Below are 24,729 nucleotides of genomic sequence, written 5' to 3' on the forward strand. Positions count from 1 at the left end.
ACCCCTTGGTGTAGGCTGTTGATTGGATATTGGATGGATATGGTAAACCCACTGGTATTGGCAGTTGACTGGATATTGGTTTCAGAGGAAGGGAGACGTCAAAGGTGCCTCTCATGTTCCTGGATTGTGCGATCAGGTAGGTGGAAGGTGATGACCGAACTCGGGAGGTGTGGGGAGAGTCACTGGGTAAACCGGAAGGAACTGAGGCGGCAGAGACGGGGAGGGGAGGCGGGTGAGGCGAAACCAAAGGTGCTAACCGGCAAGATGAGGCCCCCGAGGGTCCGTCTGTCCGCCGCACGTGTGATGCTCATGAGCACCTTTCGGTGGAGACGTAGGCGCAGAGGCCCTACGTCTCTTAATCCACTTAAACTTTAACAGCAAGACCGGGGAGATGCAAAGATAATTGAGAAGGTGAAATTCCTGAGAGGGTTTGATTTAGAAGGAGCAGGTAGATGTATTTTTTGGTTTTTGTTTTTTGTTAATTCTCTTCGGAGGATATTTATTCCATTGAGGTTTTTTTAGGGAGGCAAGGAAGGAGGGAAAGAGAGAGAGAGACACATCCATTGGTCGCCTCCCGCATGCACCCCGACCAGGGCTGGGGGTGGAACCTGCACCCAGGTAGGTGCTGTTGACTGGGAATCCGACCCGGGAGCCTTGGGGCTGCAGACCGACGCTCTCACGACTGAGCCACACCCGCCAGGCCTCGCTCTTTATTCTCACCTTGACAATAGGCTGATAGAACTTGAATAATCTTGTCTCCTATCGGTAATTTGTCCGGTTTAGTCCCTGAAATCAATAAATCAAGAAAAATAAAATACGGCATCTTGGGTGAGAAAGCGTTTAGTGGAAACAATGCTTCTCCCTGGGGTCTTTGCAGTTTGCGGTAATCCACGGGGGTCGATGTTACCTGGACAGAAAGACACCCAACAGCAGAAATAGGAAAAGGAGGCTGTTTCCTAAACCTCGGTGCCCAGATGCGGCGTAAGAATGGGGGCCAGCATGGGCTCTTGCCGTTAAAAGGGATTTCACCTGCTGGGTGCCGGCATTGGAGGGCGCAGAAATAGAAGCCGGGTTTGGAAACAGATGTTGCTAAATTCTCAGAGTAAATGGTAGAGGAGATTTCTGTGCCTGCGCCAGGGAGACGGAGGAGCTCGGCCATCATCTCTCTGACATCCCGTCACGGCAAACTGCCGTCAAGATGGGAAAAGTGAGACTCTGACGATTGCCGAGCCAAATTTTTAAATTTAGACGATGCTTTTCTTCTCCGCTCATACATTTTCAGGGGGAGGGAAACCAGCCAGATTCCTTAATGTGGTTTTTTTGTGTGTCCTCCGTGGAACCCCACCTCCGTTCCCTAGTTAATTTCCCCTGAGCACCTGGTGCTCAGGGCAGGTGTTTGCAGGTAGCGGGCATCACCTGGGCTCTTGGCCGCCCCGCCCCCCCATCAGTTACCTGTGGGTACCCCTGAGCCTTGCCATTTCTGCAGGGCGAGATCCTTGCTCATATGTCGTTCTGCGCCCCGAGGGGTTCGAGAGTCCGGAAAGTCCCATGGTTAGGTGCCCAGATTCCGCATCTGTACCTGATCCTGTCCCATTCTTGCTCTGTTCCTGCAAAAGCAGTTCTGCGCCTTGTTTCATGCGTTGCAATGAAAAAAAAGGAGACGTCAGGGGGTCCCGTGAAATCCACGGGGGACAGATGAGGGAGGCGGGAGGAAGCAACGCGGGGAAACCTCTGGGGTTGGGTAGAAAGTGAAATGATGGACACACGTCTTTTACTCAGGCGGGTGCACATTGGTTAACAGTCAACAATTAACTCGATGACAGTGAGGGGACCTGTGGTCTCTGCAGAGCGGAGCCTGGGCCCTGAGGGGTCCGGAAAAAGGGAAATTACTCTGACATCCCAACGATACGTGATCGTAGATGCAAAAAGACAATAGACAGGCTCAGTTCCGGTAAAGATGGACCTTTGTCAGGGGAGATACCAGGCGAGGCGAGATACCAGTTTACGACCCTCCATAAACTGCTTTTTAGTTAGAAAGTTTTCATTTCAGACCATCCCGGGTGGTTCCTTTAGGCCTCTGAGTTTGCAAGGCCGCCCGCAGGCCTCCCCGGGCCCGTCCGGTGAGCGCGGGGCCCCTTTGCACCCACACTATTGCTGTTCCTACAACGTTTTCCATATCCTCACGAAATTCTAGTTGCGTCCATGCCACAGCAGCACCGGGGTCTCCCGGGCTGGCCGCCCCGCGTTGGACGTTGAGGAATTCGTCGAGGGGGAGCCCTCGGTGAGCACTGCGAACACTCACGTCCCCCTGTTGACTCCCCCGTTTTCCGTTTCAGGGGGGAAAGGCAACAACTGGGAAGGAGGCATCCGGGTGCCGGGCCTCCTCCGCTGGCCGGGCGTGATACCGGCCGGGCTGGAGATCCACGAGCCGACCAGCAACATGGACATCTTCCCCACGGTGGCCAAGCTGGCCGGATCCCCGCTGCCCGAGGACAGGTATGGTGACCGAGAGACGCGCGGAGGGGGGGGCGTGTGGCTCAGAGCTCACGGCGGGGGGCGTCCTGTGTCGCCTGCGTGTCTGTCACCGTGGCTGGTGCGGCCCAGCGCTTAGAGCGTGGGCCTCGCAGCAAAGGGTCACGGGTTCGATTCCCGGTCAGGGGCAGGGACGTGGGTGGCAGGTCCGCTGGCTGCCTGTCTCCGATTGGGGGGTGTGCACAGGGTGTCTCTCACGTCGAGGCTTTCCCAGCACGACTCATCATCCGCCTGTAGTTACGGGCGGGCCCACCGGCGTGAAAACCCCTCCGTGGATCCCAGCGGGAAACCAGCTCCCCGGCGTGGAGCATGGTGTTTAACTGCCTTCCGCTCCCCGCCTCCTGCGGCTCCTGGGTTTCCCGTCTGTGCCCCAAAGCGGGGCTGGGACAAGGCCCCGGGAACCTCCCGCACCTCGGCGCGGGGCCCACTCGATCCCCAATGTAGGATCCAGGAGATCAGGGTTCGAGTCTCGGTCAGGGCCCAGGCCCGGATTGCGGGCTCGATCCCCAGTCGGGGGCCTGCGGGAGGCAGCCGATCGATGACTCTCATCATGGACGTTTCTCTCTCTCTCTCTCTGAAATCAACAAAAAATATATTTAAAAAATTAAAAAAACACAAGAGCACCCAAGCACACACTTTCCATGGGGTGCCAGAGTGATGACCTCAGCACGGGCCACGTAGCCGCTTGGAGTCCACCGCAGGCTCCAGAACGTCTCAGGCCATTTTGCATTATTACTGAGAAAACGGTTTTGACCTTGTCGACCTCCTGCGAGGGTCCCGGGGCTCCCGGTGGGTCTCCGGGCCCCACGTGGGGAGCAGGTGGTGCTGTGGGTAAGAGCAGACACCCTGCCCGGCCGGGTGTGGCTCAGCGGTTGAGCGTCGACCTGGGATCCAGGCGATCGGGGTTCGATTCCCGGTCAGGGCACACGCCCGGGTGGTGGGCTCGATCAATGACTCTCTCATCATTGATGTTTCTCTCTCCCTCTCTCTCTCTCTCCTTTCCTCTCTCTGAAATCAATAAAGATATATTTTTTTAAAAAAAGAGCAGAGACCCTGCAGCCACCTGCTTGGGTCCATATGGAGGCCTCCCTGCCGGGGAAGTGTTGGGCTGAGTGGGCCGGGCTGGGTTCCCCGTCAGGGGTGGGTGGGAGGGTCCCAGGCCTCAGAGCACGTGAAGTGCAGCAAGGACGCCTGCGTATTGGCCGTTTCTGCTCCGCCCCGGCGCTGAGAGCTGAGACGCCCACGTGCAGGATTCATCCGGGATCACGGCCTCGCAGAGACACGAGGGCCGAAGGGGACTCTTGAGATCCGCCACAGCCAGACTCCACTTTCTCTGCCCTAGTGACCGGCAGAAACGTTGGCCGCGGAAACTCGTACCTGTATTTCTCGGAAGCCAAAAGTCTCCCTCCCCATCTCGTCTTCCCGGGGGGCCGTTGTTCTTACCCTTGGGGTCGATCTCCACACACTTTCTCGAATGACTCACCCAGGGCTCGGGTGATTCCATCAAGTGCACGTTTCTCTCCTGGCTCGTGATATTAAAAAAAGATCACGACTCTTTTCTTTTAGAGAGGCGTTCTACATGCCCACGTTTAAAAAAATAAAATAAAATGTTTTTATTGATTTTTAGAGAGAGAGGAACGGAGAGGGAGAGAGAGAGAAACATCGATGGGAGAGACGGACATTGATGGGTTGCCTCCCGCATGTACCCCAGGCCCCAAAACCTCGTCTTCGGTGCCCCGCCAAACCTTTCCCTTCTTCTGGGACCCCCCCAAATCGTTCTCAGGCTGGCCGGGCAAAGGCAGGGGGGACGGACATCCCAGGTGGACGGTTCACTGGCTGCGAGGGAGACGGTGCACTCATATCAGTCCCGCAACCTAAGGAGAGTCCCCAAAACGTATTCTTTGCAATTACACGAAGCTCCCCCCCAGGCTATCGAATCCAACCTGAAATTTGGAAACGACACTCCTTGCCAACAAATCATCAATATCGCTATCGTGGTCATGAGTCAGTATATGTTTTATTTTCCAAATTAAACAGAACCTCGGAGGAACTGGTTTCACAGGATGTGGCAGACACCGGGGAACAGCTCATCCGATCTTGCCGCAAACCCGGCGTGAAAGCTTGAATTGGTTTACAGAAAAGACCAGTTAGCTCACTCCCTTAAAAAACAGTGACGCTTTGGGTCAGTTTGCAGGAGCCCAGACCCCTCTTCTGCAGATCGGGATGTGGTACAACCGTTTCCATCCCGTTTCTGGTTATTGCCACCGTGAAATGGCGATTGGCACGCGGGGTTGCAAACGAGTCGAGTATTTTGGGTGCTGGGCACCTTTTAAAAGCCTGGCTCCCGAGGGTCACTTTCAATCTTTCATGGCAGCAATGAGCCTCTTCTTGACAGCCCATATTTCTCAGCTCGGTTCCACGGTGCCTGCCCAAAGCGGCGTGATTTATGGCCCGCTTCTAGGAAACCGCGCGGGAGGTGGGATACACGGGGAAAAAAGGGAGATCTGTCTCTCAGCTAGAAGAAAACGGAGTTTGAAGAATAGACTTTGCCGCGCTCCACTTTTTAAAAATCTTACATATTTTGCTTTTACGTAAGAAAAACATTGCGTGAGGCTCGGAGTCTTTTTTTTTTTTTTTTTTTTTTTTTAATGAAATCCCCGTTTATAGTATCAGAAGCCAGCTCCGTTTTCTAGAAGTCATCTTAGGAAAGCGGTTCTGCATCCTGTGTTTTTTAATTTTATTTTTCATTTGCAGTTTACATTTGCTATTATTTTATATTAATTTCACGTGTACAGTGGTTAGGCAGGCCTATACACTACAGGGTAATCCCCCCGATATTTCCTATGCACTACAGGGTAGTCCCCCCGATATTTCCTATGCACTACAGGGTAGTCCCCCTGATATTTCCTATACACTACAGGGTAGTCCCCCCGATATTTCCTATACACTACAGGGTAGTCCCCCCGGTATTTCCTATACACTACAAGATAATCCCCCTGATATTTGCAGTACTCACCTGACACCATACATAGTATGACAATATTATTGACCATTTCCCCTGTTTTGCATTTTATATCCCGGTGACTGTTCTGTAACCACCAATCTGCCCTTCTCAATCCCTTCCCCTTTTTCCACCCAGCTCCCCAGCCCCTGCCCCTCCGGCAACCATCAGACCCTTCTCTGTATCTGTGAGTCTCTTTCTGTGTTGCTTATTGTGTTTTTTAGATTCCACATATCAGTGAAATCATGCGTCTTTCTCTAATTGATTTGGTTCACTTAGCACAATACCCTCCAGGTCCATCGCTGTTGTTGCGATTGGTAAGAGTGTGTCCTTTTTCAGGGCTGCGTAGTATTCCACTGCGTAGATGTACCGCAGCCTTTTTATTCACTTGTCTCCTGACGGGCGCTTGGGTCGTTTGCAGATCTTAGCTATTGTCCATAACTGCTGTCAACATAGGGGTGCATAGATTCCTGCGTAAATGGAGACTTGTTCAAGAATTAACTGTATTTGTGTTGGGGGCCAATCCAGTCCCAGGGTGATTAACGTTGTTATTTAGAGATTGGCTCATGATGATTAAATAGGACTCTGTCCTATCCGGTTCTCCCCGTGCTCTGTCATCTCTCTTTAACTCAAACTGTCAGATATTCTAAATTTCAGTAGCCCTCTGGTTCACGAAGGGAGCTTTCTAATTGCTGAGGAAATGGGCCAAAAATAAGGGTTAGGAAAAGCAGACGAGGGGGCGCAGACACCCAATCAGCTGGGTTTCCGTCCCAGGGGCTCTCGCTCGTCACATTGACGGCGGTGGTCGGGGCGGTCACCTCTGGACAGAGACCATGCTCTGCGCCCCCAGTTCTCGTCTCGCTTGTAAGAATGAATTGAAACAAAAGAACAAACAACAGCAAAAGCTGGAGAAGATTTACTTGTAGGAGAGAAATACACTCAGTTAGAACCTGAGCGGGCAACTCAGCCGGCAGAGATGGAACCGAGTGCCCAGGTATTTGGGTGTTCGGAGGATTCGCACCGGTTCCTAGATCCCGACGATGCAGCCCTCTCACGCCCTCCTTTGTGGGGGGGATAACTCAGGGGTCTGGGCGTTTTAGCCCCAGGACGACATGGCCGCTCACGCCCTAATGCCCGCCTGGTCTATCCCGCAGGGTCATCGACGGGCGTGACCTGATGCCCCTGCTGCAAGGGAGAAGCCAGCGCTCGGATCACGAGTTTCTCTTCCATTACTGCAACTTCTACCTGAACGCCGTGCGCTGGCACCCCCGGAACAGTGAGTACACACCTTTCTGTGCAATCAGCGCCGTGCGAGCAGGTGAAATTCCAGGAGGGCGGACGGCTTGTCTTTAGGGGCTAGGAGACGGCTCAGGGCGTGATTGTGCTTTGCTTGAACGCTTTCTCTCCCTCCTCATATTCCTTCTGGCCCCACAGTTGTCCAGGTGGGACATCAGGAGGCCTTGGTGTTCACTCATGTGTATGCCAATGACAGCGCCCCCTGCAGGACAGGAAGCTCCAGGTGCTCAGCAGGGCACGTGGTCCCTCCCGTGATATTCAAGCGGCTGCTGTTTCCCCGCTTCCTCCTCGCTCTGGGCTTCAGCCCCTCTGCCCTGTGCATGGCTGACCGGTGCTTGTAGCTCCCTGGACCTGGGAGGACTGTCCTTCTGTCCTTTCCTGGGTGAGGCTTATCAGTCCCGGCAAAACCCCCTGAAGCGCCACGTCCTCCGTCTGCCCTCAGAGAGCTCTCCGCAGTCCTGTCGCTTTGCGCTGAATGGCATAAGATGCTCCCCCCGTTTCCTCTTCTGAACCTCAAAGGTGGCGGGTCGGGACTCTTCAATTCGCATTTTGTCAGGATCGTGTGGATTTCCTAGACTTTAGTCTTTAAGACCAAGTTCAAATGCTCGGATGTTGTCATATTTCCAAAACTGTGTTCTTCAAGGTGTGCTCGCTCTCAGCGCTGGCGTCGAATTTGGGTTTTCCGCCACCAGTCTTAGCATTGTATTCTAGCAAGCCTAAAGGTACAAATGGAACCAGGTGATAATCCCAAGTGTAGTGATAGGTGTCCAGTATTTTTTCATATATTTAAACTTAGAACCGTGATGATGATCATGTCACTGAGATGCCCGAGTCTGTGGAAATCGAACCACTGTTGAAACGACTTTCGTGTATCCTGGAGGCAGAAATCTAGGTTGGACATTCAAGTCACTCTTCAGAGGTTCAATAAATCTCCCCTTTTCTCTACTGTGTTTGGGGCTTCGGCTCCTGGAGGCTATACACTCCGAGGACATCCGGTAACCTCCCAAGAGATGGTTCATTCTCAAACTCAGAGTGAAGCTTAAAATTGGCTTTCAGCGCATCTCTCTCCATCCCTACTTACCCAGCCAATTTACCAAAGACTTCTCACTGAAAGAGCACCCGTTCATTTTTTTTTTTTAAATATGTTTTTATTGATTTCAGAGAGAGGAAGGGAGAGGGAGAGAGAGATAAAAACATCGATGATGAGAGAGAGTCATTGATCGGCTGCCTCTTGCACGCCCCCTACTGGGGGTGGAGCCCACAACCCAGACATATGCCTTGATTGTGACTCGAACTGTGATGGGTTGACACTCAACCACTGAGCGACTCTGGCCAGGCCCCTCTTCATTATTTTTAAAGTGGAAAATTGCAGCTTTTCCAGAAATCACACCAGCTTACCCATACAAAGTTTCTATTTTAAATGTAGGCAGCTGCCTTGCCTTGGGGTATTTTCTGGAAGCTGGATGGACAGCAACGGCCGTAGGATCTAGACTTGGAAGAATTGTATTTACCTGTGTCCTCCATGTGTCCATAATTTCAAACCGCCATAGGAGTCCTGGTTCATTTTTTTAGACAAACTGAAACATTTCAGTCTGAGCTAAAGGGGAACTACACTTCTACCCACTTTTGTTTACACGGAGCCTGTGAGAAATGTTACGAACTAAGTTTTTGTGCCGCTCTGGTGTTTAAAGAAGTTTGATAATCATGTGCTGAACTTTGCAAAATCACATTTAAAAAAAGCCACCTCCACCCAGTTCGAGGAGCTGGAAGGAACACATTTGATGAGGGGCTGGAGAAACAGATTATGTGGGGGAGGAAAAGGGAAACAGACAGGAAGAGACAGAAAATAGGCGTAAGTGCAAAAAACAAGACCCAGATTCTGATGGGCAGCTGGCTTTAGGATAAAATTTACTCCTTCCACAGACGTATCTTCATATGAAATTTCTTAAAACCTTCTGGCTCAAACCAGCCACAAGAGAGTAGGAATCATAGTACATCAATGCTGGGATCAGTTATCCAGCTAAAGGGTCTCGACAAATCATGATTTCATGAATCATCTCTTATTTACTTGTTGTTAGGGTTTGGCAGGGGATGCAGGCTGTGAAAGAATTTACAATTAAAAGATCAGATGCAGAGAGGAAGTTTATTTTACTTTCCCCCAGAAGGGAAAGGGCCGATGCATGTTAATCTACACAGGGCAAGAAACAAAGGGGGCTTCTCCTTTTAAGCAGAGGCTGTTGCTAGGTGACAAGGAAGTTGAAATTGAGCAGATACCAGGGGCTGTCTTGAAAAGTTACAGTTTGTTTGCTTTCCAGGAGACAGTCCAGCAGATGTCCTAGGGAGGTGTCTTAGCAGTATTTTTTCCAAGCCTGTAAAACAAGCTTAGAGCCAAAGTTATGAAGACTTCAAAAGAGGCTTGTTTGAAGGGGAGGGGGGAAGGGAACTTTCTACTAACTAGAAACTCCTTGGTGCCAATTGTCCCTGAGCTGTGGAAACAGCAGGGAGGAGGGGAATGCAACAATGTAGCCTTGAGAGTTGTGAAAACAGCAGCGATCTCGGGGAGGGTGCAACAATGTAGCCTTGAGATTAGCTAATCTCCTCTGCAGTTTGAACAGAGGGGCTCTTTGAATCAGAGGAACCAACAATCTTGGGGTTTAATTGACAAGTGCTTCGCATAAAATGTGGACGGCCGTAGCAAAGAAAGAGGCCTTTTTCCTGCCCTTACGCTTGTCAGGCTGTATCTGACACTCAGTAACCACGGTTGCTGTCTTGGCGACCACGCAAGGCTCTGTGGTTAGTTATCTAGTATTTCACCTTTTATTAATTCTATGAATATTCACTGAGCAACTACTATGTGCAACCCCTGTGCCGGAGTGGGCCAAGCAGAAGTTTTACTCACCTTCTAAAGAGGGAATCGAAAGTCCAACCTCCACGTTGACCTCTGGCTTGGGCAATGGTTGGTATAAGAGCAGCTGGGTTTCCACTCTGTTTATGCCTTAGACTGTTTGTGCCATGAGCTATGGAAAGAGCCAAGAACAGCAGAGATGGGTAAGGAAAGGGCAACCTTTGTTTTCAGGGTGTTACCTGTCAACTAGAGGACACACGTAAATGAGAGCTAGTTGGGTGAGTTGGCTGAGGTCACGTCAGGTCTACTTTGCTAGGAGATGGTCCGTAAGTCATCTCAGGTCTACTTTGCTAGGAGATGGTCCATAGGTCATCTCAGGTCTACTTTGCTAGGAGATGGTCCGTAATCACCAGGCTGCATGGTGGGACACTTTCCGTAATTGTTTGGGATGAGAAGGTTTCCATCTGACCTCAAAATACTTCATTAGAAAAGGAAACAGGGCCTGGCCGGCGTGGCTCAGTGGTTGAGCATCCACCTGTGAACCAGGAGTTTATGGTTCGATTCCCAGTCAGGGCACAAGCCTGCTTTTCGGGCTTAATCCCCAGTAGGGAGCGTGCAAGAGGCAGCTGATCAATGACTGTCTCTCTCATCATTGATGTTTCTCTCTCTCTCCGTCTCACTTCCTCTCCCTGAAGCCAATAAAAACATATTTAACATGAGGAAAGAGGAATTTAGCATCCAGATTTTGTAACAGGCAGCTGTGTGGTGGGGCCAGCTCCTGAATGGTCAGGAATCCGGCCAGCTAGTAAACCGTTGCTAACATGAAGTCCACACGCTGGGAGTTTTAACACCACAGCAATTGGCAGACACGGCAAATCCGGGCTCTGTGCCTCACCCCGGAGAGAGCTAGCTTTCCCGGTGCCAGTGAAACTGGAATTGACTGCAGATGTTTTTAAATTCCAATTACTGTTTGTCCAGACTGATTGGAGGCCTAAATATTACAACTCCAGACGTTTTAAATACTTATTTTTCAAAAACTTGTAGCTAGATTTCTGTCTTGACCTTTTAATAACATCAATCCCCTTTAATGTCTATGCACAATGTCTCGTCTATAACTTAATAATTCTGTAATTATAATAATTCTATAATTCAGTTGTCTGAGCGAGTCGAATGGCATAATTTCGTTAGGATCTGATATCATCATTCCCGTTGCATTTGAACAGAATGGACAAAAGCATTATCATAGCACGGATCACTTTTCTTGCATTCAAATGGGGAGTTTTTAGTTGAAACTTACTATTCTGTGTATGTTGAAAATTTTGGCTTTAACGTGTGACTTTAATGTCTATGAATCAATGTTACAAAATAGAAACAGACTCGTAGAAAGAGAACAGACCAACAGCTGTCAGAGGGGAGGCAGGGTTGGGGCCTCGACTCTGCCAATTAAATCTCAAAAGTCGGTCACCTGTCCACACGTAGCTTCAGGGAGGCTGGGAGGTGGGGTCTTTAAGACGGGGGGGGGGGGTGTTCAGCTAACACTCGGTGCCCATGAAAGGCTGAGACGACCGGTGCCAGTCTCTCCCACGGCTGGTCCTCCCACTCACAGACGGGGAGGCAGAGGTGTCGGAGGCCACGTAACACCCAACGGCAACGGGGTTGACGGCAAAGTTGGATTTGCAGCCAGCACTGTGCGTCTTCAGAGCTGGCCTCTCCATTGATTGGAGAGCCTTCAACAAGGCGATAAGTTGTTTCACTCACTGACCCAAAGACGATCCTTCCCCCTCGCTGTCTCTCTGGGCATCTCCGCACCTCCGTGGACTGTCTCCGGGGCACCCCCGGGGTCGCCCTGTTTCCTAAGGGTGGCCGTCCCTGGGGACGTCAGCTCTGGCCTCCTTCCAGCTGGTCCCCAGCCTCTCTGCTGAGGTCACATCCTCACACTAACCCCTTATGACTGCCCCCCCCATTGCTTTTCAGAGAGAGCGGAAGGGGGGAGGGAGAGAGAGAAACACCGACGTGAGAGAGACACATCCGTTGGCTGCCCCCTGCACCCACCCAGACCGGGGGCGGGGAGCGAACCTGCCATCCAGGTACGTGCCCTAGACTGGGAGCCGGACCCGCAGCCCTTCGGTGCGCAGGCCGATGCTCCAGCCGCTTGGCCACACTGGCCGGGGCGACTGCCCATTTTTTTATGCCGAGAGACCCCGAGATAAATGTGTTCGGAGCCTCTGCCTTCCTTGCTCGTTTCTCGGCCATCACCAGGTGCCCCCGGCAGCGTATCCATCTGTCGTTGCCAGGTGCCTGCTGGAGCCCGCGCTGGACACTGAATGACTGGAGGCGGACACGCCGGAGGAGGGGCGACGGGATGCAGGAGGCCCCGTCTGTCCTGTCTGTCTGCCCCTTCCGGCTCACCGCCTCCTCTCATTCATTTATTCGTTTACCCACAACCCTTTCATGGGCCGCCCCTTCTGCGTAAAGCACTAGGAACCGCTGACTTAAGGCCCGTGGGAGATCCAGTCCTTGCCTCCTGAGGGCCCCTGATGTAGCGCGTGAAACAGTCTCCAGACGGCCACAGGCCTTGAGGGCTGATCGCCGGGTGCAGACTGGTGACAGCGTCCGGCTGGGGATGGTCAGGCTCCCAGGGGGAGGGACCATCGCAGGGCTGGCAGGATGGGTGGGGCTGGGATATGCAAAGATGGGAAGGGGGGGCGTGTAGCGTGCATTGCGCACCTGCCCCATGCCAGGTTATGCGTTTTCATTCCCTAACATCAAAGGCAAGGGGCCTGGGGTCCGCAGAGCCCCGGGGTCGCGCGCCTGCCGAGTTAGAAGATGCGGTGCCCTGGGCGGCTCCAGGCCGGGCTCCTCCCCGAGGTCTTTGGGTCCAAGGAAAGAACGGGGGTACTTTTGTCAGGTGGCTGCCTGAGGATTAGGGACCCCGTAGAGGGATGTTTGAGGTGGGGCCTGGAAGCAGGGAGGTGCCCGTGGGCTTGGGGGCCATGGGGTGGATTCACGGGGGAGCACGTGAAGTCAGCGTGACCGAGGGACAAGCCTAGGGCGCCGTGGGCGCGGTCCCTCGCAAAGGAGGAACAGACCGTATTTCAAAGGATTCTTAAAGAATTTCAAGACAGCGCCGGGCACCGTCGCGGGCAGTGCTGCCAGGACCGACCCCGGAATGTCTGCGCAAAGCCTCCGCCATCTACAGAGGGGCCCCCGAAACACCATATACGCACAGCTTGAATGATGATCGTGTTTATTAACATAAGGTTCATTTTCAACATTTACAAGAATCTACAGAAATGAATAATTTTTTTTTTTTTTTTTTATCAACGCCTGTTTTTAAAACGCACGACCGTCCTGGTCCGGGCCCTGCTGATACCACGAAGCAAGGGAATCGCCAACATCAAGATCATTCCGTGCGGAACTCGTGCGCCCTCAATAGGCCCACTGTTGCCGCATTTGTCCCGTAAACTATCTTTTGTTTGCCCCCATTTAAAAAAAAAAAGTCCAGTGAAGACTTTAGGATAAATGTTGCTTGTTCAAAGCTTAGTCTGGCTTCACCCATCATTTCATTTTAAACCTGAAAAGGAGTGAAAATTAAGTGACTGATCAGCTGTTAACGTGTGTGTAGATTTTGGGGTTTTTTTTGGACACGCTGTACACACGGAGTCCTTCGAGCATCCAAAATAAATCTTGCCAAGCCTGGCAGTTGAACAACACTTATTCAGGGAAATGGAAATCTGAGTGATAAATTAAGAGCCACTGTGCTGAAGCCATTTAAATTTCGTTAACATATTTTTAAAGAAACCTTAGTGGCGGAAAAAGTATCTTAAGACGTGCTGCAGGAGCGTGGATTTAAGGGCAGATGGAAGCCAAGGTGTTTTTCGTTCAAATTGACTGAAGATTTATATTCACAGCGAACTCCTATGTGGTCTCACTGGGCGCCCCCGGCACCGGCCTGAGAGGGCAACTGCAGTTAAAGCAAATCCCACCGAACAGGCCACCAAGACATGACACAAAAATGACGCCGGCCCGTGCCTCAGACCCCCAGCAACACCAACATGACGTAAAACGCTGTGTGTTGGTTTTTAAAAATGTCTTTCTTGATTTCAGAGAGAGGAAGGGAGAGGGAGAGAGAAAGAGAAATGTCCATGATGGGAGAGTCATGGATCGGCCGCCTCCTGCTCGCCCCCTACTGGGGATCCAGCCCACAACCCGGGCATGTGCCCCGACCGGGATTCTAACCAGCGACCTCCAGGTGCAGGGATGGTGCTCAACCTATTGAGCCACAGCAGCCAGGGCTGTGAGATTGCTGTTGATGGCTGTGTGTGCATATGTGTCTGTGCATATGTGTGTGTGCATGGGGTGGAGTGTGTGTGTGCATGTCTGTGCGCATGTGTGTGCATGTGTGCGTGCCTGTGTGCATGCATATGCACGTGTGTGCTTATGTGTGCATGTGTGTGTATGTGTGTGTATGTGTGTGCATGTGTGTGCATATGTGGGGGTGGAGTGTGTGCACGTGCGTGCACATGCATGTGTGCGCATGTGTGCATGCATATGCATCTGTGTGCTTATGTGTGCATGTGCGTGCATGTGTATGCATGTGTGTGTGCGTGTGTGTGTGTGCATGTGTGTGCATGCATGTGGCGGGCTGCATGTGTGCACCTGTGTGTGTGCATCTGCAGCGTTACGTGTTAGAGGCAAGCCTACCTACTCGTCCCATGTCATTTTAGGTGGAGACTCAGGCTGTAAGTTTAAAATGTGGGCGTTGGCGTGCAGGAGGCAGCAGAGCTGGGAGCTCCTAACCTGTTACTCACTATAGAGTGTTCTCCCCCCCAAAAAATGTATATGCACGTTACATATACATAGCTCATAGCTCAATTGATGTGTCTTTCTTTCCATATTTAACCCCTTGGATTTAGTAATTATTCAAAGCGTGTGTACATTTTTGGGGGGACACCTTGTTTATCAAGCGTCCGCTCAACACTTCTGAGCGGGGAAGTTTACGAGGCTAAAAGGACAGTCCTGTTTGAGTTCTACAAAGAATCTAACCGGCTTTATCTCCGCTTCCCCGGGCAGCATCAACTAATTATTTAGAGATTGGGGGGACGTAAGTAGGGAGCGTGGGGGAGTGAATGCAAATAAGGGCTTCGGAAGAAGGAAGAAAGGCCGTGCTCATCGGGAGTCTCAGTGTGCGCCGCGGAGTCGATGGCTGTGTCGGCTGCATCGGTGTCTGTGCCAGTTGAACAGGAATGTAGTTTGGATTCTTTCTTTTTTCCAGCTCGCTTTTAATTTTTTTTTCCAATTAGTTTGCACCCGATATTATTTTACATTCGTTCCAGATGCACAGCCTCACGGCAGGAAAATCATATACCCTGCAGAGTGTGGCCCCCGCTATTGGCAGTGCCCGCCGGGCGCCGTCCACAGGGATCACAGTATTATTGCCCGTGTTCCCTGTGCTGTGCTTTACAGCCCCGTGACTGTCCCGTAACCACCAGCCCCCCTTCCGCTTTTCTAGCAAGTCCCTAAAGATCCCTCCCCTCTGGCAACTGTGAGTCCGTCCCCTGTGTCTGTGCGTCCGTTCCTGCTGTGTTTTGTGCCCTGCGTTCCACCTAGGAGTGAAATCATAGGGTATTTGTCTTTCTCTGTCTGACGTATTTCACTGAGCACTATACCCCCTGGGCCCAGCCGGGCTGTCGCAAATGGTAAGATTTAGTGCATTTTTTAGGGCCGAGGAATATTCCATTGTGTATACGCACCACCGACCGTCCCCTCGCCGACGGATGGGCACGGGGTTCTTTCTCTCTAAGGCTCTTTCTTCCTTTTGAGCCTTCTGAGTGTTCACTCGGAAGGACCAGCCGCGCGATTTCCGTGCATGTTCTGGTTGGTGGCGGCTCTCCTGACGCCCTCCCCGTGACGCCCCCTCTGTCTCTGTCCACCGCAGGCACCTCCGTCTGGAAAGCTTTCCTCTTCACGCCCAACTTCACGCCCGAGGGCGCCAACGGCTGCTTCCCCACCCACGTGTGTTTCTGCCACGGGCACTTTGTCACCCGCCACCACCCGCCCTTGCTCTTCGATCTCTCCAAGGACCCCCGGGAGAGGAGCCCGGTGACGCCAAACACCGAGCCCCGGTACTGGGAAATCCTGGGGGCCATGCAGGAGGCGGCGGAGAGCCACACCCGCACCGTGCACAACGTCCCCAACCAGCTGTCCTTCGGGAACATCCTCTGGAAACCGTGGCTGCAGATGTGCTGTTCTTTGTCCCCCGGCCTGTCTTGCCAGTGTCCCCACGGGGAGCAAGGCAGGGGAAGGAGCCCTTAGCTGTTGTGTTTCGGGGGGACGCACTGCGCCCAGGCCACCTCCTCCGTGACAAGGGCACGGGGAGGGGGGTGTCACTGCGCAAACCAGTGTGGCCAGCGCCTCAGACTGGGATCCACTCTGCATCTGGTCACCCGAAGGCCCCATCAAGAGCCTCAGGGTGACCCCGTGGGAAAATAATTCAGGTTAACAGTGCACAGAGGGACAATGTTAGACGGGTGCCTGCCTCCCGTGTTCGAAGCATGTGCGTTCACAAACACGCATGGGGTGATGAGAAGGAGTGGGTCCAACCCCAGGGCGCACAGATGCCAGGATAGGGTGGAAAGAAACCTGCCCTCCTGCAAATGTGTGTGAGCAACCGCGCAAGGTGTCCGGTATCCCGCAGTCTGATACGACGCCACGTGCGAGACTCAGCCGTGGCGCCGGTGACGTTCAGAATAGTTTAGAAAGCGTGCAGCGCATTTTAACCCACGCAACTCGTTAGTGACTAAGACCATACGCTTGGCCAATTATAGACGCTGGTAGGTTCCCATTTAGTGATCGGAAGGCAGTTACGATCAGTATTATTTCTAAATATTATTCCAAATGTATGTATTTATATAGGCACGGCTTATTTCTTTATTGCTCAAGACGGCGAAGGTATTTAAGATATGGAACTGGGCGGTTATCCCGATTGCACTAAAAGCCGTAGATTTCCACAGGGAGAGTTGTACTTTTCATGGGGAATCGTTGCGGGAATTGCTGAAAATCCGTCATCCGACCCCGGTAGCAAATGTTCTTGTTGCCGATGCACTGATAGGCCCCTAACACGTTAGATGATTGCTGATCCTATCGCACAACAGCTCTCGAGAGCCGCTCTCACGAACTTTATTTTTTTTAGATGATCGTGTCCGGTCAAAATCTAAGATACTCGGTGCAAAGGGACTTTTAGACACTTTGTGACGTGGGAATGTATGTTGCAGGATTAAATAACTTGAAGAATGTAGTTACATTGCGTAAACATGTATTGATGTGTAGGATTCATTGTATCATCTGTACAATGTTGCCAGACTATGAAGGATACATATACCTTTAAAGGTAACAAGCTTTCAAAATGTATCGCCTCAAAATAAGTTCGATCACTATTCTGTTTCAAAGGATTCAAAAATCAGGTTTATTCTCCATGGCTACTTACCGTCTGGAAGTTTTGCTTGGCATGTACAACAAGAAAATTGAATTTTTTTTTTTTTTTCTCAAGAGAGACCTAACCTTTCTTTCTTTAAAAAAAAAAAATTTATTGAATTTATCGGGGTGACATTGGTTAATAAAATTATACAGGTTTCAGGGGTATAATTCTATAATCCATCATCTGTATATTGTATTGTGTGTTCACCCCCCCCCCAAATCAAGCCTCCTTCCAGCACCATTTACCCCCCTGTACCCCCTTCTACCTCCACACACCCCTCTTCCCCTCTGGCCATCACCATGCTATTGTCTGTGTCTGAGTTTTTTTTGTTTGTTTTTTTGGTTTATGTTTTGCTGAAGACCTAGTTTCAGCTGCTTGCTTTCAAAGCATCTCTTGGTATTAACTCTTGTGTTATATACCCAAATCCTGGAGGTTTTGGAAGCTTCAAACACATGTTTTTTTGTGTGTGTGTTTTTTAAAATACATTTTTATTGATTTCAGAAAGAGGAAGGGAGAGGGAGAGAGAGAAACATCCATGAGGAGAGTCATTGATCGGCTGCCTCCTGCTCGCCCCCTGCTGGGGATCGAGCCCACAACCCGGGCATGTGCCCTGACCAGGAATCGAACCAGCGACCTCCTGGATCCTGGGTCGATGCTCAACCGCTGAGCCACTCCTGCTGGGCAGAACACTTTTTTTTTTTTTTTTTTTAAAAAAAACACTTTATATTCCTAGCATTTCAACAGCAACATAAAGACAGGTATTATTTTGCAAGGTGAGGAACACTGCATGCAGAGCAAACTTGCACTCTTCCGATGGAGGTGATGAAAGATTCCGGAAACGGACCTGAGATCGCCCTGAGGGAGACACGGGGAAGAGAGGAGAGAAGACGGGGAGCATATTTGGTCTGTGTCTGGGGAGAGCTACGCATCCCATGAGCTCATCCGGGTTAAGGTTTCTGACAACCTTGTTGTAACGGAAGCGAGAAGTTAAAATAAAATTCTCCTTGGCGCCAAAGAACGCTGTGTTCCGGGTCCTGATTTCTCCACCGTGACTCAGTTCAGCACGTGCGTGGGTGTGTCTCCTGCATTACGCGATGGGGGATTCTCGTTCCAGTTCCACGGATATTTACTGAGTTCTAAGGCTCAAGGGCTGGGGAGAGATGTGCGGAGACGGGGAAGCATAAGGCAGCCCCTGACCTCCATGATTAGAGGGCCTGGCGAGGCCCAATTACCCGTCAGGCACCCTGCATTCTGCCTTTTCTAGGGCTCACTAAAAATGTCTTTTTTTTTCAAAAAAAATTTCACTAAGCCCCATCACCCCCTTCCAGCTTGGCAACCATCAGCTTATGCTATATCTAGGCATGTGTTTCCGTTTTATTTATTATTTATTTGTATTTTTTTGTTTCTTTTTTTGCAAACCCCCCCTGAGGATATTTTTTCCATCGATTTTTAGAGAGGAAGGGAGGGACGGTAGTGAGGAGAGAGAGAGAGAAACATAGATGTGAGTGTGACCCATCGATCAGTAGCCTCCCGCACGTGTCCCAACCAGGGCCGGGGTTCGAATCCGCACACCCCAAGTGCATGGACCAACGCTCCCACCGCCGTTTCTGTTTCTTTCTGATTCCACGTGGAAATGAAAGCACATGGCGTCTGTCTTGAATCTAGGTCCACCCAGGTGGTTGCAAATGGCAAGAGTCCATTCCTTTTCATGGCTGCGTAATACTCCGCTGTAGGGATGTACCTCTTTGTCTTTACCCACCCACCTATCAATGGACATATAAAATGTCTTCATTTCTTTTAAAATCAGATATATATTTAAAAAAAAATGAGCATTTGGGGCACACAGGTGATAGGTACATGGGAACCAACACAGTCGTGAAATAGAGCTGCAGTGAGTTGCAATGTTTTATGTTTTTATGGAACGTGTCTTTATCTTAAAACATAGCTCTATGTTTTATGTTCATGAACTTTTTTTTTTTTTTTGGTATTTTTAATATGTTTTTAAATTGATTTTAGAGAGAGAGGAAGGGAGAGAGAGAGAGAGAGAGAAACATCAATAATGAAATAATTATTGATCGGCTGCCTCCTGCACGCCCCCTACTGGGGATGAGCCGCAATCCGGGCCTGTGCCCCGAGCGGGAATCGAACCGGTGACCTCCTGGTGCACAGAACGACGCTCAGCCAGCGGAGCCACCCCTGCCAGGGCCCCGTGAACATTTTCATCGGCCCCGGACTGAGATGATGCCGCCGCTTTGCTCCACGGGCGTTCGGAGCAGAGACGTTTGAAGGGTTTAGAATTAGAGACGAAAAGCACTGTCTGTGGTCCCTTCTCTTTGGACTGGACTCCTTAGGAAAACCAGGGTCGGGGTAAACCCCGGGAGCCGTGCCCGGGAGACGGAGAATTTCAGGGCCACTGAGACTCGCACGGGGGCTCATTGGACCCCGCGGTTCTGCACAGAAGCTAAACCTTGCCCACGGGGAGGCGGCAGGCGACGGGTGACAGCACCGTGGGGGATGCGTGGAAACAGGTAACCCCAGAGGTAAAAATATGTAGTGGGGACTGTGGCCAGTCGACTCAGGCCGAGGATTGTTCTGAGTGAGTCTGCGGCGATGGTGAGCTGAGCAGAGGAAGGCGGCCTTTAATTGTTTCCGCGGCCAACCCTCCGATGATGACTTAGATGCCCCGGTTGTTTCTCAGGGCGGGATATTCCGTTTTTATGAGGGTGGCCGATTGCAACGTATATTATTACATCCATTGAGGGATGGCGGTGTTTTCAGCGGTGAAAGGTTCCGGGGCGTTTATTTTTATAAAGTATTCTTTGCATTCCCAATAAACTTGGTCGCCTTTGCAACAGTCTGAAAATATCTCCTCTGCTGAGAATGGGACGTTTTAGCTTCGTTGATCGGATTTAGGAAAACATCGAGGGGCACCCTGGCTGGCTTGGCTCGGCGGTTAGAGAGTCGGGCCGAAGACCGAAGGGTTCCGGGTTTGATTTCCGTCAAGGGCGTGTACCCGGGTTGCAGGCTCCATCCCTGGTCGGGGGGCATCCGGGAGGCAAGTGATGACGTGACCATCTCACATGGATGTTTGTCTTTCTCCCTCCCTCCCAATCTCTCTGACAAAGAGCAATGGAAAAAAAAAAAAAAATCCTCGGGTTAAGATTTAAAAAAAAAAATTTTTTTATATCGAAAGGGAATGTCATAATGTTAAGCCAACATCTCCCTGAGCTTTTCAAATGGTCCCACATAATTCGCGTTTAATCATTCCGATGAATGTATCAGATGCCTGCTTCTCATGCTTTTACAAGTCAGGTGGAAAACATTCTGTTCACACCAAGCCCGGGGTGCGTGTTGAGATCGGGGGCATTCTGCAGCAGGATTGGGAAAAACTCAGGTGCAGATAATTCAGGGAAGGGCGTGCGGGCGTGCGGGGCATTTTATCAGACGGGGGAGATGCTTCGGGGCGGTGACCGCCGAGGGAGAGGGGTCTCGGGCAGGCCATCCATTAGAGCCGGTGTCAGGGGCCCTGATCCCACTGTCACATCAGGAGGACAGATGACGGTCCCGCGGCACCGAGGTGAGGCGGGGGCAGCCCCGGGGGCCGCGCAGATGGGCTCGGCTGGAATGCGGAATGAGCTTTGCTGACGCCCGTTCACCCCAGGTCAGGTGCCCGGCGCAGCTGTGGGCTCGTCTGTGTCACGGTCGCCGCCTGTCCTGTTTCAGAAGAGGAAATAGATACAGAAAACAGCACGTCCCCGGGCTGCTCGAGGCTTAAATTGATGCATTTAAGCAAAAGTAGACGGGACCCTGCAGGCCACAGCCCGCGCTGGTGAACGTAGCAGTGTTGGTTACATTGTAGCGTTGCGGAAGTGCGCGGCTCTGTGGCGCTGATACAAGTTATCAACTTCATCTGCCTGGGAAGGAACACAGGAGGAAACTGTGTGACGTGCGCCCGTTCGTTGAATCCGTGAGCTGCAAAGAGACTCGAGACGTTTATAGGGAGAAAAGACGCCGCTTGCATGCGCCGGGTTCAAATCCGTCGCCGATGGACTGCGTTCAGATCTAAAGGCGCTGGGCTTTGTGTTCATCTGCCTGTTTACCGCGCGTGGTGCAGCCGTCACCAGGGTGTTTTCTTTTTTCTTTTTTCTTTTTTTTTTCCACCAGGGTGTTTTTTGTTTTTTTTTCTTGTTTTTTTTTCATCAGGGTGTTTTCTGAAGGTTTTCTACGTGTCCCCTTGGCCAGGCACATGGCGGGGTGGACTTTCTGGCATCTTCAGAGCCTTGACGAGAAGTGTCCCTTGTCGCTTCAGGGCCACGGCCTCCGTTTCCAGGATAGAAATCCCGCGGCCCTTTCTCGGCGTCCGAGATCCAGGCCGCTGGCCCAGGCTGTCCTCAGACTGCAGGTGACACCAACCAGGGCTCCAGGTGACTCACGATGAACATGCATTATTAGCAAGACATATTCTTGGATGTCACTGCCGTAGCATAAACACCGTCACCCGCAGGGTCTCCGTCACCACCCTGCTTCTGCAAAGAAATAATCGCTAAATTTTTAAAAATACGTCATGACTCTAAGCAACCCTGGGACATTTTGGACGTTGGAATATCTGAGGCTTAACCCGGCTTAGAAAAACATGCTAGATGAGGTGGACTGTTTGTTCATAAATATCCGCATCCGCCAAGCTTTCCTGGGCGGGTGTGAGGGAGGTAACTGCGACCTCATTTGCTGGGTCACGTGGAAATTTCGCAGCCACCGTATGAGTCCCGTTAATTCCCTTTGTTTTAACAAGAACCCAACCCTATATTTTAAGGCCATTTGAGATGTTTAACATGTTTAATTGCACGTGAACAGTGTCTTACAATATATTTAAAGTAAAAAAAATGACACAGTAGGAACGTTAATGCTCATTTGCATCCCGCTATTCGGACTTAGGACCAAGAAAATCTATCTTCTGACCGTTTGAATTGAGATTTCCATTTTGTTGGGGTTTGTTTTGCTGTGGGTTTTTTTTTTGGTTTTTTGTTTTTTGTTTTTTGTTTTTTTTGCTCCAATGAAGTTTAGTGAACTCTGGTGGCAAAAATTGTCTATTGCTATTATTTTCCCTGACAGGGTTCGAAAGGGCAGCCCGTGTGAGGGAAAACATTGAAAGCTCTATTGCATATCGTTTCGGTCTCAGCAAAGCAACGGTGAAGATTTCCCAGGTCTGGACGTGGTTCCTGTGGCTTCTGGTTGTGCGGCTTCGAGGGCGGTGGCGATGATGAATGAGCTGCCCGGCAGAAACGAGGCTCAGTTATGTTTTGCGGGAGGCAGAAGGAACAGAAGGCGGGGGGGACGTGAGGGTGGGATCCGAGCGAGACGTAAGCATCCCCACTCGTGTTCATGGTGCAGTTTTCTTAAAAGAAGATAAAACATGAGAAACCGGAGCCCTGGCCGGCGCGGGTGGGTGCTTAGGGCATCGGCCCGCACGCTGAGGGGTCACGGGTTCGATTCCTGGTCAAGGGCACGGACCTGGGGTGCAGGTTCGATCGCTGGCCTCCGCCTGGGCTTGCATCGATGTGTTTTTTTTTTTTTTCTCTCTCTGCCTCCCTCCCGTTCTCTCTAAAAATCAATGTGAAAAAATATCCTCAGATAAGGATTTTTTTTTTTTTTTTTTAAAGATGATAAACTAGAGGTCGGGGATCCCGCTTTGCCATCGGTCACGGTGAGGCAATTACCCCGTCCAAGCCCGTCTCCCGTGACCTGAGATAACGCAGGAGAAAGCCCCTGACGGATGGGCCTGTCCAGATGACAATTTAGCCCCCGGGCAGGGAGATGAGAGACTTTCAGACCTTCCTTCCCCCCCCTCCCCACCTCCTGTCTCCACCATGAGCCGGGCCCTGCGGCAGCTCATCGCTTACCGTGCTTTAAAAACACATATTTCTCTGCAGAAGATGCTCCCCCTCCGCCGTGGCTCTCGCCTCCACACGCGTTTTATAGGCGTAGAAGGAATGCGCAAGGTCCTGAGCGGCGGGCATCCTATTTAGAAACCTTCGGGAACAGCATGGAATTAGGCCTTTGCTAGGTAGGCGACCTCCTGGCCTAGGCTTCCACGTGCTCCGATATAACCACGGAAATTTACGCACGCTGGAAACAAAAGGCCTTTTTCAAATCCCACACGTCGGGGATCAAGCTCGCAACCCGGACGTGCGCCCCGACCGGGAATCGAACCGTGACCTCCAGGTTCATCCGTCGACGCTCAACCACTGACCGGAAGGGAAAAGATTTGAGCAGAAAATTCCTGGTGCCCTAAACCACCCGTTTTGAGCACTTAATTCCAACCTAAAGACATTCAATTTTTTATAACGTAAAATTCCCGTGGCCGAGAAAGTAGAATATAAAAGACCGTGATCACTGAGCTTTAAGGCATCGCTGTGATAAAACCCAGTTATTTCACGTAATCATCCTAATAAGAGTGGACGACCCGCTTAGAAAGCGTTTCCGGCAGTTCCGCGCTGAGACGCGTTTTGGTAAATATTTCCCCGTGTTTTCCTTGTGGTTTATGGGGACAGGTGCCGACGGAAACGGCGCCCTCGAGCGCCTCCTAGTCCCCCGACGGCTGTTTTCCTGAGCCGTGAAATGCGAGTTTGCCAACGGAGGGAGTTAATGACATTGCCCTAGATTTTTGTTCGGTCTTGGCAGAGAAATTCAGACTTCTTTCCAGGTTGGGGCTCAGCGCCGGGAATACGTTGGAGTTGCCAATACCTTCGGCATTAGCGAAGCAAGACATCTTCATCCGACACCTAAATGGGACTGTAACATCCACGGGGACCCTTTCAATGTTGCATTTGGGCGTCAAACGGGGTATTCGTAAAAGAGCGCTAATTCATCATTGGCATGGGATTGCACTGTGCTCAGGTTGAAAGGAAAATGCTTTTTATTTTTATTTTTTTAAATATGTCTTTATTGATTTCAGAGAGAGGAAAGGGGGGGTGTTCGGACTCCTTGTCGGGGTCCTCGGGGGCCGTGGGGAGCTGTAGCCCAGGGCTTCCCCGGCTGGCGTCTGCGGGAACAGAACGGGCCTGCAGCTCGGATCGTTTCTCATTCCTACGTGATGCTTTTTTTGTGTGGGGGGGGGTCTGTGTTTGACCTGACGTGGAGCTTGCCTTGCGCAAGAAGCGTTTTTTCCCTGAGCGAATGAAGGAGTTAGATGGAAAGCGTTATGCTCCGGGGCGAAAAGCCACCCACAGGGGCCCGTCGTGTCTGTGATTCCATTAATGGGACATTTCTTTTTATTTATTTTATTTTATTTTATTATTATTTTTTTAATGTGACATTTCTGGGACACGTGAATCCGTAGAGACGGGAAGGGGCCTGGTGGTTGCCGGGGGGCCACGGGCTGTGTGTTTGTGTCCCCCCCAAAATTCATACGTTGGAACCCTAACTGCAATGTGATGCTCTGAGGACATGGGGCCTTTGAAAGGTGACAGGTCCTGAGGACTGAGCCCCCACGATCACAGGGACCCCAATGGGGACCCTGGCTCTCCAGCTTTCCTCTTACGCCTTCCTCCTGCCCCCTCCCCCAGTTTGGCTCCACCGTCT

At 51.2% G+C, this 24,729-nt stretch overlaps 1 protein-coding gene across 3 annotated transcripts in view; it reads left to right on the plus strand.

The window, feature by feature from the left end:
• The window catches only part of LOC308552020 (steryl-sulfatase-like), an 82,648-nt gene extending 64,485 nt beyond the window's left edge, over positions 1 to 18,163 (plus strand). For all 3 annotated transcript variants that reach the window (XM_081126978.1, XM_081126977.1, XM_081126979.1), the window contains 3 exons: positions 2,337 to 2,496; positions 6,688 to 6,809; positions 15,613 to 18,163. In XM_081126978.1, the coding sequence (XP_080983104.1) occupies positions 2,337 to 2,496; positions 6,688 to 6,809; positions 15,613 to 15,989 (659 nt within the window). In that variant the 3' untranslated portion in view covers positions 15,990 to 18,163. The remainder of the gene's footprint in view (positions 1 to 2,336; positions 2,497 to 6,687; positions 6,810 to 15,612) is intronic.
• The last annotated feature ends 6,566 nt before the right edge of the window (positions 18,164 to 24,729 follow it).

The sequence above is a fragment of the Miniopterus schreibersii genome, assembly GCF_964146895.1.
Source record: "Miniopterus schreibersii genome assembly, chromosome: Y".
NCBI classification, from domain to species: Eukaryota; Metazoa; Chordata; class Mammalia; order Chiroptera; family Miniopteridae; genus Miniopterus; species Miniopterus schreibersii.